Source organism: Zea mays, chromosome 3, assembly GCF_902167145.1.
Source record: "Zea mays cultivar B73 chromosome 3, Zm-B73-REFERENCE-NAM-5.0, whole genome shotgun sequence".
NCBI classification, from domain to species: Eukaryota; Viridiplantae; Streptophyta; class Magnoliopsida; order Poales; family Poaceae; genus Zea; species Zea mays.
In genome coordinates, this window is record NC_050098.1 from 179,491,089 (window position 1) to 179,507,572 (window position 16,484).

Below are 16,484 nucleotides of genomic sequence, written 5' to 3' on the forward strand. Positions count from 1 at the left end.
TTCTGATTTCCCGTACCCATACCCACATACCCAACTCTTTTTTCCAAGAAATTCCCATTTTTACAAGAGAAATAAACTAATATCTCTTTTAAAAAATAAAAATCTTAAAAAATGGGGTTTCTAAACTTACCCTTATAAAAGAATTCCTAATGAGTTAATGGATATCGGCTCTCCATTGACACCTTTAATAACGTGCATGCTGTTTGTAATGTAATATGTCGGCATGATTATTTGTAACCACAATCCGTCTAAACAACGGTCACATCGGCTTCCCTCCCGCCCCCACCGTGGTGCGGTACTCCGGTGGTATCTGGATGCTCGCCGGCTGAACAACAGCGGCGCGAAGATCTTGTGCTGTGGCCGTGGATCCCGCAGGGACTGACGGACTGTGGAGATAGGCCGGTAGGAGTGTAGGACCAAGTGGGTGTTCGATGGGGCAGAGGCGCAGAGCGGCACGGGCGATCACGCGATCGGCCGCCTTTGCGGCCGCGCACGTGACTCCCGTGCGATCGCCGCGCTGCCGTGCCGCCTGGTTGTGCCTCCTCCTGTTCGGCTTCGGCCGTTCCCTGCTTGATCTCGACTTGCTGTAGCGGTTTACAGTTACGTGTGCCTCCATTAGCTAAAGGCCAAACGGCTCCGCATCGCGCGGTGGGTGTGTCTTACAGGTAGGGACGCTAAGAGGTGGCCCGCGGGTCAGAGTCGCTGGTGAAGTGGGGTTAGTGGGGGCGGGTATGTAATCATCGCAGGGTTAAAGGGCCATTTGGGTGTGGTTTATTATTACCACGAGGGGAGGGGAGCTCGAGCTCGCTGCTAGTGCTAATGGCGGAGAGCGATGGTGGCAGCGAGGCGCAGAGTCCGAGCCCTGATCCAAGGTCCGGGGACGGGGCGAACCCTGACCCGCGCCCGCCGCGGCCGCAGCTCACCAAGTCGCGCACCATCTCTGGTTCTGTTGCAGCCTCCATATTGGCCGCTGATAGGGTAGCAGGAGGAGGAGGCGGAAGCGGCGGAGGCGGTCTAAGGGACAGCATCCTCGTTCGCCGCTCCTCCACGGCGCCCCTCCCGCCGTATACGGCGTCAGCGGCGGGGGCGTCCTCGGCGCCGCGGCGGCTCACCGTCGCCGTGGACGACCCCTCCTACGCGGCACCCAACGGCGGCGTGCTTGACCGGGACTGGTGCTACCCGTCGTTCCTAGGTCCGCACGCCTCGCGCCCCCGCCCGCCGCGGCAGCAGCAGACCGCGACGACTACCGAACGCCGAAGCGCTAACCCCACCGTGCCGGTGCCGCCGAGGGTGGCGGTGTCGCAGCGGGAGGAGGAGAAGAGCCTGGCCTCCGTGGTGAAGCGCCCGGCGCTGCTTGAGGAGCGGAGGACGCCTCCTCCTACGCTCCCGCCCCCACGCGCTCCGCGATTTGATCTCTCTCCGTATCTCTCACTCGTGAGTCATGCTAGCTGTATCGTTTGCCTGCCATAAAAGCTGGTCGTAACTTTCACGACTGATGTGCTTTTTTTTTTACACACTGATGACTGCGTGCTATTTTGGTCCATTTCCGTTGAGTTATGGCAGCTGCTGGTCATAACTATCGCAAGCTCTACCCTCGCTGTTTGGCAATGGATAAAAGTTATGGGCCTCCAGGTTATATCTCTGTGATCTGCGAAATTATGTGCTAACTGCTTTGCATCACGGTTCACGCCACTAACAATTTAGAAGTCTTTAAATTATGCCAGGAAAAGATCAGATCATGCAGCGAGGCCAATGCTGGGGACCGTGATGGTACCGAGAAGGTGTCTTGGATTGACAGGGACCATGGCTCTGCTTTTTTTGGTTCGCGGAGATGGAATTTAGCTCAATCTAGTACCATCTTTGCTCTTGCAATTCCTTTGTTTCTGTTTAAGTACATTGATCTGCTCCGACGCAGACAAACAAATTCCATGAGAGGAAGAAGTGGTGAGGAAGAAGTACCTCTCAAGAAGAGGATCGCCTACAAAGTTGATGTGTTCTTCTCAGGACACCCATATGCCAAGCTTCTTGCCCTCCTATTAGCCACCATAATTCTCATTGCTTTGGGTGGAATTGCGCTGTATGTTGTTAGTGGAAGTGGATTCCTGGAGGCTCTCTGGCTTTCCTGGACTTTTGTGGCAGATTCTGGAAACCATGCCGACCAGATTGGCTTGGGGCCGAGGATTGTATCCGTGTCAATTAGCTCTGGAGGCATGCTGGTGTTTGCCACAATGCTTGGGCTTGTGTCAGATGCAATATCAGAGAAGGTGGATTCTTGGCGCAAGGGAAAAAGTGAGGTGATAGAGATCAACCACATACTAATCCTCGGATGGAGTGATAAGCTGGTAACATTCTGATGGAAATCTGTTTTAGTATGTAAAAAAGAGATATGATCTGATAATATGCCCTTCATTTTTGTACTTTATCCTCTAATACCACTGAGAGAAACTCTGCAGTAAATGCTAAATTCTATCTTCTTCAAGGTTGATATGATTGGATAGCTCGCCTCACCATATCTGCACTATGGACCAGGGCTCTCTTCTGAAGCAGCTAGCTATAGCAAACAAGAGTATTGGTGGTGGTGTAGTTGTTGTTCTAGCTGAAAGGGACAAGGAAGAGATGGAGATGGACATAGCAAAGTTAGAATTTGACTTCATGGGAACATCTGTAATATGCAGGAGTGGCAGTCCTCTAATTCTAGCAGACTTGAAGAAGGTAACTTTTTCAGAGATTATTCTCATCTGGTTACCTTCCCTTCTCCAGACCCCACTTAAGACTTGTTCGGTTATTCCTATCCCACGTGGATTGAATGGAATTGGAAAAAATCATGAAAGAATTTGACTTGTTCGGGATTTAAACCCATTCAATCCCACCAAATCCACATGGATTGAGAGAAAAACGAACAAGCCCTTATGTGGGCTCGGTCTCCCCCTCTATTTTTTTCTCATCTGGTTATACTTGCTCCATGTTCTATGCAGTACTCCTTTTGATGATTTCATCTCATTTCATATTAAGATCTCAAATAACAAACATCTGATGCTTTTTTTCAGGTTTCTGTTTCTAAAGCACGGGCCATTATTGTTTTAGCATCTGATGAAAACGCAGACCAAGTCAGTAATTTTGTTCTACAGACATTTAATATTTGGCAACATATCTAGTGTAAAACGTATTAGAGTGCTAACATGCTAACATCAAATCTAGTCCATCGAATCCACCATCTACGGCTGAGTGCAATCTCACCTTCTCTCTTAGACTATTTTTTAAAGAACCATGAACATTTTCACAGAATAGAGCGTCGTCTAAGGAAGAGGTGGTGTGATTGCACTCAACTGTAAATGATGGATTCAATGGGCAAGATTTGATGTTAGCATGTTAGCACCATAACCTTTTTTACAGTATATGTTGCCTTAATATTTTTGGAGATAACCTTTAATATTATTGCATATGCTCACATTATCTGTGTCCCCTAGAGTGATGCACGGGCATTGCGTGTTGTGCTGAGTCTGACTGGAGTCAAGGAGGGTCTAAGAGGCCATGTTGTTGTAGAGATGAGTGATCTTGATAATGAACCTTTAGTGAAACTGGTTGGTGGTGAACTAATTGAAACAGTTGTTGCCCATGACGTGATTGGACGTCTGATGATACAATGTGCACTCCAACCTGGCCTTGCACAGGTACATCTCAGTGAACTATATTTGTCCCTACAATTTTACTTGAATCATGTTATTTTAGGATTTCTGTGTGACATCATTTTTCTCTCTACACAAATGTACATGTATACAAAAGGCTCTGTTGCTATTGCTTCGGATTTACATGAATCAAAGTTCTGAAGTTGTACTGTTTGTTAGGATAGGGAAACCCCTAACCCTAATTGGGTAGGAGCTGTATTAATATATACCCAAGTACATGAGCTGGGCCAAGACCCATTACATTAGGAATAGATACACAATCATCTACCCCGTACCCCCGCAGTCACAACTCTAGCCTATATAGATGTTGAGACTGGACTGAAACTTCGAGAACACCATTGTCAGGGCCTAAGGAGGCCTACGGAGGGGCTGCGGCAGCAGCAACCATGGGCCCTCCAAGGGGTATTAGATAAGGATAGTTAGAGATAAGATTAGAAGATTAGTTGAGATAATTTAGGAGATTAGTTGAGATTATCTAGGAAGGTTATCAGTTAGTTTGTTGAGAGTTTTTAGGAGAGTTTTAAGGAGATAAGGATTTGTAGCTAGACAGGAGCGGCCAATCAGCCTATTTATGTAATGAATAGATGAGAAATAAAGTAGGCAAGAATTAGAAGGGAGAAACCCTCCTCTTGCTCGGTTGGGGGCAGAGGCCCCCGGCCGACGTTCCTGCCCATCGATACCCCTCTCCAATCCCTCACCGATCTAGTGACCATAACATCTGATATCGTCTAGCTTGGGTTTCGATTCGATCCCATGGTTTCTGCTGCTAATTTTGTGGCATCATCCTGGCAACCGGCGTCCCCATCTCCATGGACTGCGCCGCATGTCACCTTCGTCACACCGTCCTGGCAACGGGCATCCCCATCTCCATGGGTTGTGCCACATGCCACCTTCGTCACGCCATCCTGGCAATCGGCGTTCCCATCCATGGGCAGCATCGCCTGCCAATTTTGTCACCACATCCTGGACGCCGGCGTGCCCATCTCTCGGGATAATGCCAAATTTCGTCACATCATCTTCGTTGACGGTGTCTCCATCCCCATGGACCACGCCACCAGGGGCAGCCACGGCTCAACAATCACTAGCTCCATCGATGGGGGACTTGTGGACCAACATAAGGGTTGTTCTCACAAAGATGCAAGACTCGCTCCGGATGGTTGAGTAGGGGCTGCTGCAAATCAAGGCAGCAGTGCAACATGAACAACAGTAGCTGGCGTTGTGCGCACAACTCCAGACGTCGGCGACTGTGGGCATACAGGCTGCTGCTCGTGGCTTCCTTGCACGACAGAGAGTGCGTGAGATGCGTCGGCAAATGCTCGAGGCAGCCTTGGTGACGGTTGACCGCAGCACACGGGCACGACCTCGCCCTGTCGGCCGACCATCAGCAGCGGCACTGAGCCGCTATCTCCAAGTGCGAGCATGGTACGTGTCCCGCGGGCGACGAACTTCAACTCTACGGCAGCGACGGTAGGGAAGGCACTCCCCTCGTCATCGGCAACGGCGCACTGTTTAGCGCCACCACATTCCGCTACCGACCGCCACGAGGGCGCCTCCGCTGGTTATTGTTGCGACCTATTCCAGGTGCCCGTCCATGTGCTCACCTTTCGTCCAGATGGCGTCCACGGGATCCAGGTGGTTGCACACGTGCAAGTCCAATACGCGGAGGGTGTCCGCCTTGTCTTATGGGGTAAAAAAAATCATATTCGGAATAATAAGATAAGCCGAGATGTAAAAGGCTTGTCTTCTAAGTGTCTGGTTTTGGGTCAAGTAGACTCGGTCTTTGAGCACCCGTCATGCTGCAGCTCGAGGACGAGCTACTTGTCCAGAAGGGGTGTAGTGTCAGGGCCTAAGGAGGCCCACGGAGGGGCTGAGGCAGCAGCAACCATGGGCCCTCCAAGGGGGATTAGATAAGGATAGTTAGAGACAAGATTAGAAGATTAGTTGAGATTATTTAGGAGATTAGTTGAGATTATCTAGGAAGGTTATCAGTTAGTTTGTTGAGAGTTTTAAGGAGATAAGGATCTCTAGCTAGACACGGATGACCAGCCGGCCTATTTATGTAATGAATGGATGAGAAATAAAGTAGGCAAGAATTAGAAGGGAGAAACCCTTCTCTTGCTCGACCGTGGGCAGAGGCCCCCGGCCGACGTTCCTGCCCATCGATACCCCTCTCCAATCCCTCACCGAGCTAGCGACCATAACAACCATGGACGAAGGCCTTGATGAAGATGTCAGCGAACTGCAAAGTGGTCGGGATGCGGACATCACCGACGACGACACGCTCGCGGACAAAGTGGAGGTCGATCTCCCCGTGTTTCATGCGTTGGTGTTGCATAGGATTGGTGGAGAGGTAGATCGCGTTGACATTGTCACAATAGATGGGGGTGGCACGAGCGAGGGGCTATAAAGCTCTTGGAGTAGCTGGCGAAACTAGGACGTCTCAGCCACGCTGTCGGCCACATCATAGTACTCCACCTTAGCGTTGAAGCAGGAGACGACGAGCTGCCGCTCCGAGAAGCAGGAGACGAGGTTGGTCCCCAAGAACACGACATAGCTAGAGGTCGACCGACGCGTATCGGGGCAGCCGGCCTAATCATCGCCGGTGTAGACAACTAGCTCATAAGTCGGAGAGGGCCGAAGAAGGAGGCTGTAGTTGAAGGTGCTTGTCACATCGTCGGCGAAGGAAAGGGCCGTGTGGGGGCGTCTACGTCGGGGAAGAAGCCCGCGACCATGGGGGAGGGGTGCTAGGCCACACCGGTGGCAGAGGAGAAGGCCACTGGTACGACAGGGTTGGCCACGAGCATCAGTGGCACGCCGACCACCACGGTGGCCCACTAACGGGAAGGTTCGTTGCCGGCCATGGAGACAACCCCGACGACGCTCACGAGAGAGAGAGAGAGAGAGAGAGAGAGAGAGAGAGAGAGAGAGAGAGAGAGAGAGAAGAGGAAGGATCTGTGGCTCTGGTACCATTTTAGGAGAGGGAAAACTGTTGAAGTGTATCAGTGGATTGTCTACTTTCTCCTAACAGCTTAAGTTTTTGGGTTGAACTGGTTAGTGTGTTCACTCTAATATGGTATTAGAGCCAGAGGTCTTGAGTTCGAATCATGACAGAGGCTTCATTTGTGCTCCACCCCTTTATTTCCATGTTTGCGTTGAAGTGTATAAGTGGATTGTCTACCTTCTCCTAACTACTTAGACTTTTGAGTTGAACTGGTTAGTGCGTCCACTCTAACAAAAAAACCTAACCCTAATAGGTAGAGGCTATATTAATATATAGCCAAGTACATGGGCTAGGCCAAGCCCCATTACATTAGGAATAGATACACAATCATCTAACAATGTTAATGGCACTACCTAGGCACATTATATATGTTAGCCATTTGACCTCCCCCTCCCCCCACACACAAAAAAAGAAGAAAAAAGGAAAAAAATGTGGAGGTTGGTAGGTGCTAATGTTCCATTGTTTACTGAATATGTGACTGAAGTTTGAAGGTACCAGGGAAACCAAATTTTATTTGGTCCTGAGTTATTTTCCCTCAGGATGGATCAGAACACTCAAAATACTAACGCGTCAACCACTTTTGCAGATATGGGAAGACATATTGGGATTTGAAAATGCAGAGTTTTATATTAAGCAATGGCCAGAATTGGATGGCATGCGGTTTGGGGATGTGTTGATCTCATTTCCTGATGCCGTACCTTGTGGAGTCAAGGTTGCTTCAAAATCTGGAAAGATCTTGATGAATCCTGATGATGGTTATGTTTTAAGAGAAGGAGATGAGGTCCTTGTTATTGCAGAAGATGATGATACTTATGCTCCTGCCCCTCTACCAGAGGTAAATTTCCTCACTTCAGGTTCAATAATAGTTGATTTTGTGTGTTGATCATCATGCAGCATATTTTTTTTCACCTTGAGTTTTACCTCATAGATATTATCTATTTTCAGGTGAATAAGGGTTTTCTGCCTAACATACCAACCCCTCCCAAATATCCAGAGAAAATTTTGTTCTGTGGTTGGCGCCGTGACATCCATGATATGATAATGGTAAATTTACTAAATTACGTTCCCTGATTGATGTCTTTCACATTTGTGGTAATGAAAGCTAGTGCTATTATTTAGGTTCTGGAAGCATTTCTTGCTCCAGGTTCTGAATTATGGATGTTCAATGAAGTGCCGGAGAAGGAGAGGGAGATAAAACTGACTGACGGTGGTTTGGATATAGGCGGGTTAATAAACATTAAACTTGTACATAAAGAAGGCAATGCTGTTATCAGGCGACACTTGGAAAGCTTGCCTCTGGAGACATTTGACTCTGTGAGTACAAATTACTCTCTTTTAGAGATATTCTGCACAATGTTTATTCAATAAATGAAATAGTTGATGAATTGGTCATTGCTCCCTCTGTTCCAAAATGGAGGTTGTTTTAGTTTTTTACTATGTCAAACTTTTCTAACTTTGACCTAACATCTACAACCATACAAGTGCACTACAAGACTTTCCATGCTGTATTTAATGAAAGTAACCAATTCAATTTGATGGCGTAGATATAAAGGGCAGTTTTCTATGAAGTTGGTCAAAGTAGCGAAGTTTGACTTAGGACAAGAAAAACGACATGCAATTTAGAATGGACATATTCTTCTTGATCTTGAGCTTCAGAGTGTGTTTGGTTTGACTTTTGGCTTTGGCTTTTGCCCCCTAAGAGCCAAAAGCCAACCAAAGGGCTGGATCCAGGAAGCAGTTTTTTCTAAAAGTCGACTTTCTCGTAGTGCAAATCTGAAAGCACCCTTGCACCTGCTTTTAGTGGCTTTTCGGATGGAACTATGAAAACATATATCGAAGAATTTTTAACGACTTCTAGTGGTTTTCACCAAACGGTTTTTAGCTTTTTAACAGTTTACAGCCTACATCAGCTTTTTCCACAGCTCACAGCAACTTTTTTCACAGCCACAACCCAACCAAACAGACCCTCAATATAATTCTATTTTCGCAATTATGTGAAATAATCTTTTTAGTACGGGTACAAATTGCATTCAAAATTTATGCTAGATGTTCATCAGATTTCTGAAAATAAAACTTTGGAGCCTACTAGTACAAATTTAGTCTGTTTACATAGAATTATAACATTAAGAACATGTTCATGCCGTGATCTATATTTCTCAAAAGAAAAACGAAAGGGCGGCAAGAGCATTGCCCCATATATTAACAGAAAAAAGAGTTGGCCCAGTTTTATGGTGAAACCGGGCCAGAAACCGAACAACCGCTCTGCCCAAAGAGCCAGCAAGACTCACTGCTAGAGGAACACTCCAAACTACTAAGAAAAACAACTGCACCACTGTCAGCTTTAAAAAAATACCACCTCTGAGTTGCTTTCATTGTTGATTTACTTCTGCAGTAGTATCTCAATGCTAACTTTGAAACCACAGATTTTAATTCTTGCAGATGAGTCAGTAGAGGACTCCATTGTACATTCTGATTCGCGTTCTTTGGCCACACTTCTTCTTATTCGTGACATTCAGGTGAGTCTAGACACAGTGCAATAGAGCATAAATGAATGACTTCTACATCACTGATGTGTGCCTTCTTCTACAGTCTAAGCGTCTCCCATCGAAGGAGCTGAAGTCACCTCATCGTTACAATGGCTTCTCTCACAGTGCCTGGATTAGAGAAATGCAACATGCATCAGACAAATCTATAATCATCAGCGAAATACTTGATTCTAGAACAAGAAACCTTGTATCTGTCTCCAAAATCAGCGATTATGTTCTATCAAATGAGCTTGTAAGTATGGCACTAGCAATGGTAGCGGAAGACAAACAAATAAACAGAGTTCTTGAAGAACTTTTTGCTGAGGAGGTACTTTCTAAAATTCACCGTTCTTCATCTCTTGACTACCCTCTTGACATGTTTTGCATCCGATTTTTGATACTTTGCATGTTACAGGGAAATGAGATGTGCATTCGGTCTGCTGAATTTTACCTTTATGAGCAAGAGGAATTGAGTTTCTTTGATATTATGGTTAGGGCGCGTGAGAGAGATGAGATTGTGATTGGCTACCGTCTTGCTAACACCGACCAGGCTATCATTAACCCAGAATATAAGTCTCAGATTAGGAAGTGGTCACTAGATGATGTCTTTGTTGTCATCTCAAAAGGTGACTAATTTTCAGGAGCGTCACTTTTTTGTGTAAGTGTATATTCTAATGCTAATCCGTGCTAATTGAAATGATAACCGGTCAAACATACTGTAAAGTACAGTCCTGATCCAAACAGTCAGCTATGTACATGTTAAATTGTAGCATTCAACCAATCTTGGCACAAAACAATTCCCTGTCCGCGACTGAAAATTTGCTAAATTTGTCGTAGCAAATGATACTACCTCCGTTCCCGAATATTTGTCGTCCGCTTGCTTATTTTTAAACTAAAATGCAACAAATAAAAAAGAACGGAGGGAGTACAATAAAGCACTTTGGAAGAGGTAACTTGTACTCCTTTGAATTTCACATTAATTATCAAATTCCAATGCAGTTAATGGTGTAGACATGCAGCTGTCCTATTGAGCCTACATGCGGTTAGTGCTGCACCCTCGTTTTTCTTTCAGTAGTTGTCGAATCGGAATCAGAATAGTTCCATTATGCGTCTGATGCAGATTGTGCAGATTGTTATCGTCAGACACACCTAGATATTGGCAGTGTTGATGTGTAATATTTTGAGAGCAGCATATGATGCTATACCTTACGTGGAAATATATGTTGCAGTTTCATGGCACTGAAACCTTTGATACACCCCTGGGTTTACCACTGTGTAAAACTTCAGAGCGATCAACCAGCTGTTGTCCGCTTTTCGTATCTATGCTGGATGCTCAGGTGGCGGTGATCTGGTGGATAGCATCGATCCCACCACTTACATGCGTTAGAATTATCATACCGGAACCTAGCAGACTGTACAATGCAGATAGAAGGTACATGCTTCATATTTACCAATATAAGAACATGGTAGTCTGTTGTCTCGGTGTATTAAATTATGTTACATGAAAATTGACAAACAGAAGCAAATTCTCAAGCCAAAACTGCATACATCCCACTGGATCCTTCAGATCCGCAACAACCCAGTTATCTACATGCAACTTTCTCTTCCACTAGCTTTCATATGTGAAGAGCGTCCATACGGAGTTCTCCGCTTGCATGGACCTCCTTCACCCTCCTATCGTATTCATCTTCCTCTTCCTCATGCTCCTCTGGTCTGTGTTCCTCTTCCTTCTCTTCTTCTTCATCCGAATACTCACTGCTCCACCCATAGCCTGATCTGGATGATTTCGGCATGGTCCTTGCATCTTGAACTATCTTCATGATTTCTTCCGACGTTTGGTCTGAATAAGAAGGGACCCTGTTATCCCTCCTGTAGTACATGCCTTGTGCAGTCTCCGTGAGTTCCCGTGGTAGGTTCTTCAAAAACCATGGATGGCTCTTTATTTCCTTCATTGTGATTCTCTGGAGAATATTCGTAAAAAGTACTGCATCATCAATGCTTCAAACTACCACGTTTTACACTATCCCACACGCCATGATTGTAATTTACAGGTTGAGATCATTACCCTCATTGGATTGGCAACAAAGATACGGGCAATAAGTTGCTGGCATTCCGTAGATATGTGGACATGATCTGGTATCTTGTATTGCACTTGCATTATTTGCTGCAGGTGAAGAATGACTGGAATGAGGGGCTAAAGTAGACGTCGAAAAAAAAATAGCAGAAATTGGACAAGATATCTATACTATTGGCATATAGCATGTCACCTGAATGGTGTTGCGTATATTCTTGGGGTCATCTGGGTCTTCAAATGGGTATGCTCCCACAAGCATGACGTAAAGAGTCACCCCACAGGACCATACGTCTGCAAGCTGCATGAACAAGTACCACTGTAATCAATGAGTGGAGATGAATAATCTGTTAGATAAATATTAACAAACTTTATTAGAATAGAGTGAATTACAAGGTCAGGATATACATTTTCAGAATGGGATTAGATTAGATGAAGGAATCAATAATCTGTTCCTTGCATTTCATAAGACTTACTGCTGTTTATATTTTGTGTTAAACTAGCAAAGCTTCAAAAAATCACTAATCCTACATGAGAATTTCTGAGGTGTCAAGACAAACTGATATTTGATTGATCTGGTGCCTTTTTTTCATGTGGTACAATTCGGTTTTTTGCTATTGCATTAAAAATATAAAACATATAACCACTACATGGGTTGCTTGTGGGTTGTGTGACAAAGCAAGTCAGCATAAACCGTAATGAACTTAACCAAGGTTTAAATAGCAGGCTACGATATTTAACAGCCCCCTCCAGGAGCTATAAAAAACTAAAAACATGGAAAGGAAGTTTCATGAACTCAAATACTTGAATACATGTCAAAAGCTCTAGGTGACATGTCACCATGCCCATTACATCATAATCATTCAGTCACGGCTATAATCAACATTCATTGTTCATTCAACAAGCAAAGAATGAATGTTTTGACTCTGTCAGAATCAGCAGTGCTAAAACAATTTCACGGGTAAGCCAAATAATGGTGTTTAGCAGAGCTAAAGCATCGTTAGATGTAATAATGAACAAATGACAATATCATAGTGGTAGGCCCTCTGAAAATCATATAGCATAGCTATAGTGGCTTAGCGGCGATATAGGGGGCTAGTTAGAACCATGTAGTTAACCTAATCAAACCAAATGCAAAATAAAATCCATAATAATCAAGAGGAACCAAATAGGCTCCACATGTATTTTATGTTCAAGAAGAAGTCAGCAGAAGCATCAAATTCAAAACATAAATAGGATCTACAATCTTGTTCAAGTTAGCAGTTAGCACTATGAAATATGCATGAAGATCAATGGTTGGCCAACTAGTTGTGGATGTATAAACTGTTCTTAGAAATTTTCTTGAAAGGAAGTTGGTTCACAGAAATCTTCATGTCAAACTTAATGCTGGACATGAAAGCACAGTTCCTATAAAATGGAGTGAACTCGATTTTTTTGTGCGACGCTCAGATTGTGCGATGCACATGTTCATAGTCTTCTTTATTGATGTAATCATGATCCATGTCCATACTTCATAGTAATCTTCTTTATCGATTTAGTTGCACTTACTGTGTTCTAGTAAATAAGGCTACAGAAAATTATTCGTCCTTATAAACTAGCTAGCAATAGATCTATTGGAACCTATTTATTCATGACAATGCTGTTGACAAGAAACTAGAAGCTAAAATCCTCCATCCACAGTCCAAAGGTGAACTATTTTATACGAACATGGAGAATCTGTAGGATAAGAACCTCTTTTTTGTGGATGTCTGTCATCAACTAGCCCCGCTCCACTTTTCTGGTGTCAACATCCATTGTAGTACATATTACCTCAATAAACCAACAGAAAATGTTCCAGCACCTCATGATGACAATGACTCATCCAAACTAGAAGCATTTATCAAGAGAATTTCGGATCCTTTGTTATTTCATCATTTGTGACTTACAGCTAATAATGAAATGCACTATCAAAGAATAGCTGTGAAGTCCAGCTAGTTGCCGGACAAGACTGTACACCAACGGCATGTGTCACAACTCACAACAACAGGGTCTGACGCATCATCTTAGGCTTGTTCGGATTCATAGTAGTTAGCTAGCTACTAGCACAGAGCTAATATTAGCTAGCTAGCTATTGACTAGTTAATTGATAAGGTTGAGTTGTTGGTCCACCTATTTGCTGCTATTATCTGATTTGGTCCAACTAGTGAGATAGTTGTTATCTAGAGGTCCAGCTAATAATTAGCTAGTCTATTATCTATACCTATTTGGATCAAGAGATAATTATGAGCAGATAGCTACTGCACGGAACCAAACAGGGCACGACCTATTTGGCTCGACCAAAGGAACACATAAACTCGCAGCACAATTTCTTGTTAAGCTTGACAAATAAGCCTACAGATCAGATATTTCCTAAGATTCTTCCCTGCACATGCAGAATTTCAGAAGGACCAACTCTTGTAAGTTGTAACAGAATGGTTGAACATTCAACCTGCCTTTTCACTATATTGAGAAGCCAAGCATGTAATGTCACAATCATGGACAAATATATCCCCACAATGTGGTTGTGATGGGGAAGTTTGATTACCACCATTTAATTTATGCACCTAAAACAACTGGGTGAATCAGATGTTATGCTTACACTGCAAATCTTCAACATATAAAAAGGAGAGAATGGCAAAAGGATACTTGCACAAAGTCATGAACAATGCCTAGATAAAGATTGCAAGTGACCTAACAGAATATACTGCGAAGGTGTAATAGAAACAAGAAAACATGCAGTTCATGAAAGAATCAAGGGGAGATAAGTTCACCTTTCCATCATACTCGCGACGGGATAGCACCTCAGGTGCAATATATGCTGGCGTTCCTACTGCTGATTTGGGTCTTGAATGCAACACTGATGACTGTTCCAGACACGGGAAAAAATATTTAACGAGAATTTATGAAGATTTACTAAGTACAGCATTTTACATTAACCATGGATCCATCAAACCACCTTGGAATAGCCAAAATCGCAGATCTTAAGCCGTGGAGCTGGGCTGCCATCCAAGAGAACATTCTCCAGCTTCAGATCTCTATGGCATATTTGCTGGTATTTGAAAATTTTGTCCTCAGAATGAATTATGAGAAATAATAATACACATACACGGTGATACATTGAGTACACCTTTTACGTTAACAACCAGTGTGGTCTTCTAAAAAACAATAAACACAAGGGATACAATTCTTTTGTTCTTAAAAGAGTAGATTGTGATTTTGTTTGTCGAATGAACAGAAATTTTTCTGCTTGTGCGTTTTGTACCATGTAATGGCAATAGCTCACTCCACAGATCAACTGCTGAAAGAAATACCGGGCCTGCATTAAGCAGAAAAAAATAATTATGTATCACTCTTCCATCAAAGCATTAACATAAACTCAGGAACAAATTCCGAGACCTCATCCTCACTAAACCGCCCACGATCACAGATCCGATCAAAAAGCTCTCCACCTGCTGCAAACTCCATCACAATCATAAGATGTGTTGGTGTAAGTATCACCTGCAGAAGTTTTTTCCCAAAACAATTAAAACCATGTGATTCAGAAGGAGAAAAGGTACTACTGAAGCAAACAGAGTGGAGGCATTGTCTGTTTCCTCGTACATTTAAAATTCACAACAGTTCAAATAGAAGACTCTGCACCTTATAACTTTGAGATTTGTGTGAACAATCTGAGACAGAAAGCATGCTGCCTAACGACTGTCTAAGGCGGATGCATCCCTGACACTAAAACTCATACTAAATACGCAAGAAGCACAAGGGGAATAGCCTAAAAAGAAAGGGGCAAAGGACATAGGAAAACAGCAAAAGTTGGCACCTAATTAAGCAGCACCAATCAAAAGATTCCCCCTACTATATGCAGTTAAGAGGAATTAGCAACATCCCGAATTATGAACTATATATATATATATATATATATATATATATATATATATATATATATATATATATATATATATATATATATATTCAAAAATCCTTTATCCGCCCTCCTTTGAAGCCGCTCCCTAATAACACTAAAACGGCAATAAACACCCTGTAATAAAAATAAAAAGCGAAAGGAAATGATCAAGCAGGCAATTAAACGTTCCGGTCCATAACGACGAACCTCCTTGAAGCGAATAATGTTGGGATGGCGCAGCGAGCGGTGGTTGATGATCTCCCTGTACACATTCTCGTCAATCTGCGCAGCACGGATCCAAAACCAACAAAATTAGAACCCACTCGTAACCCACCCAGAGCCAGTAATTAATCCACCACCAAGCCGAACAAACCGTAAAGAGGAAGTTTAAGAAACGAACAAACAAAAACAACTAACCCGGTGGCCACGCTCGATGCACTTGACGGCGACGAGCTCTCGAGTCTCGCGGTTGCGCATCAGCCGCGCCACCCCGAAGTTCCCCGACCCGATGTCCCGCACCGCCTCGTACTTGTCCATACGTACCTCCTCGCTGCCTCCGCCCCGGTCCCCTGGCTAGCGGGTAGCGGCTAGCCCAGCCCCGCGCGTTCTCCCTCGTCCGGGAGCAGTCTGCGGGGTTTGCTGCCGAAGCCTGCTCGCACCAGGGCAAAGGAGGAGTGGGTCCGTATGGCGGCGGTGGCGGCGGGCGTGTGGATTTGTGTTGCGGCGGTCGCCCCTCGTCGGCCGGTGGGTCGGTGCGTGTGCGTGAGGCGATCGGGGATTATATAGTGGTGGTGGTGGGAGCGCAGCGTGGGGGCAAGCCGCGCCAGCGTGTGCGAGCACCGAGCAGGGAGGGGGAGGGAAGGAAGGTGAGGAGAGGGACGGGGAGGAGGAGATGTTGGATGGGGCCTGCCGTCGGTGTCCGTGTCCCGCAGCCCGCACCGGGCGCGGGGGCCATGCCTGCCTGCCTGGCTGCGATTCGCCATGGGATCCGACGTGTGACCCTCCGTTTCGCCTGACTCAGGCAAAGGTATAAATGTCCAAACGGGCCACTCGGTACGGACCCGGCCCAAACCCGTTTCGACCCGGTACAAATAAGGCGAAGTCAGCCACGACTCGTTAATGCTTCGGGTCGGGTCGTGCTAGCCCACGTGTCTAGGGACATGCCCAAACCCGACACGTACAGGAAAAAATCGTACTGAGCCGGCCCGTTGGCCCGGTGGGCCTCAACGTGCCGAGCCGACCACTGGCCCAAACCAACAGTAGAGCAGTATATAAATACATACAT

At 45.0% G+C, this 16,484-nt stretch overlaps 2 protein-coding genes across 5 annotated transcripts; one reads left to right on the forward strand and one right to left on the reverse strand.

Annotated features, from left to right (window-relative positions):
- Nucleotides 1-217: 217 nt before the first annotated feature.
- LOC732770 (probable ion channel POLLUX) lies at nt 218-10,451 on the forward strand. Of its 2 annotated transcripts, none has more exons than XM_008676553.4 (12): nt 218-1,434; nt 1,564-1,632; nt 1,725-2,342; nt 2,530-2,712; nt 3,048-3,107; nt 3,468-3,671; nt 7,274-7,522; nt 7,633-7,731; nt 7,807-8,001; nt 9,111-9,203; nt 9,277-9,540; nt 9,628-10,451. In XM_008676553.4, the coding sequence occupies exons 1-12, from the start codon at nt 820-822 to the stop codon at nt 9,844-9,846; spliced, it is 2,868 nt and encodes a 955-aa protein (XP_008674775.1). In that variant the 5' UTR covers nt 218-819; the 3' UTR covers nt 9,847-10,451. The 2 variants fall into 2 exon arrangements, 1 of the variants encoding a protein (XP_008674775.1); XR_004857286.1 differs by having other exon boundaries at nt 439-1,434; nt 9,127-9,203; nt 9,628-10,009.
- A 181-nt stretch (nt 10,452-10,632) lies between these two features.
- On the reverse strand, nt 10,633-16,209 carry LOC100384302 (uncharacterized). Of its 3 annotated transcripts, none has more exons than XM_008675061.3 (9): nt 15,617-16,209; nt 15,407-15,481; nt 14,698-14,799; nt 14,564-14,617; nt 14,258-14,350; nt 14,073-14,165; nt 11,480-11,602; nt 11,278-11,376; nt 10,633-11,173 (listed from the first exon to the last, which is right to left on the reverse strand). In XM_008675061.3, the coding sequence occupies exons 1-9, from the start codon at nt 15,734-15,736 to the stop codon at nt 10,829-10,831; spliced, it is 1,104 nt and encodes a 367-aa protein (XP_008673283.1). In that variant the 5' UTR covers nt 15,737-16,209; the 3' UTR covers nt 10,633-10,828. The 3 variants fall into 3 exon arrangements, with proteins under 3 accessions (XP_008673283.1, XP_020405542.1, NP_001170331.2); XM_020549953.3 differs by having other exon boundaries at nt 10,639-11,196; nt 11,480-11,584; NM_001176860.2 differs by having other exon boundaries at nt 10,640-11,173; nt 11,480-11,584; nt 15,617-16,061.
- Between the last annotated feature and the right edge of the window lie 275 nt (nt 16,210-16,484).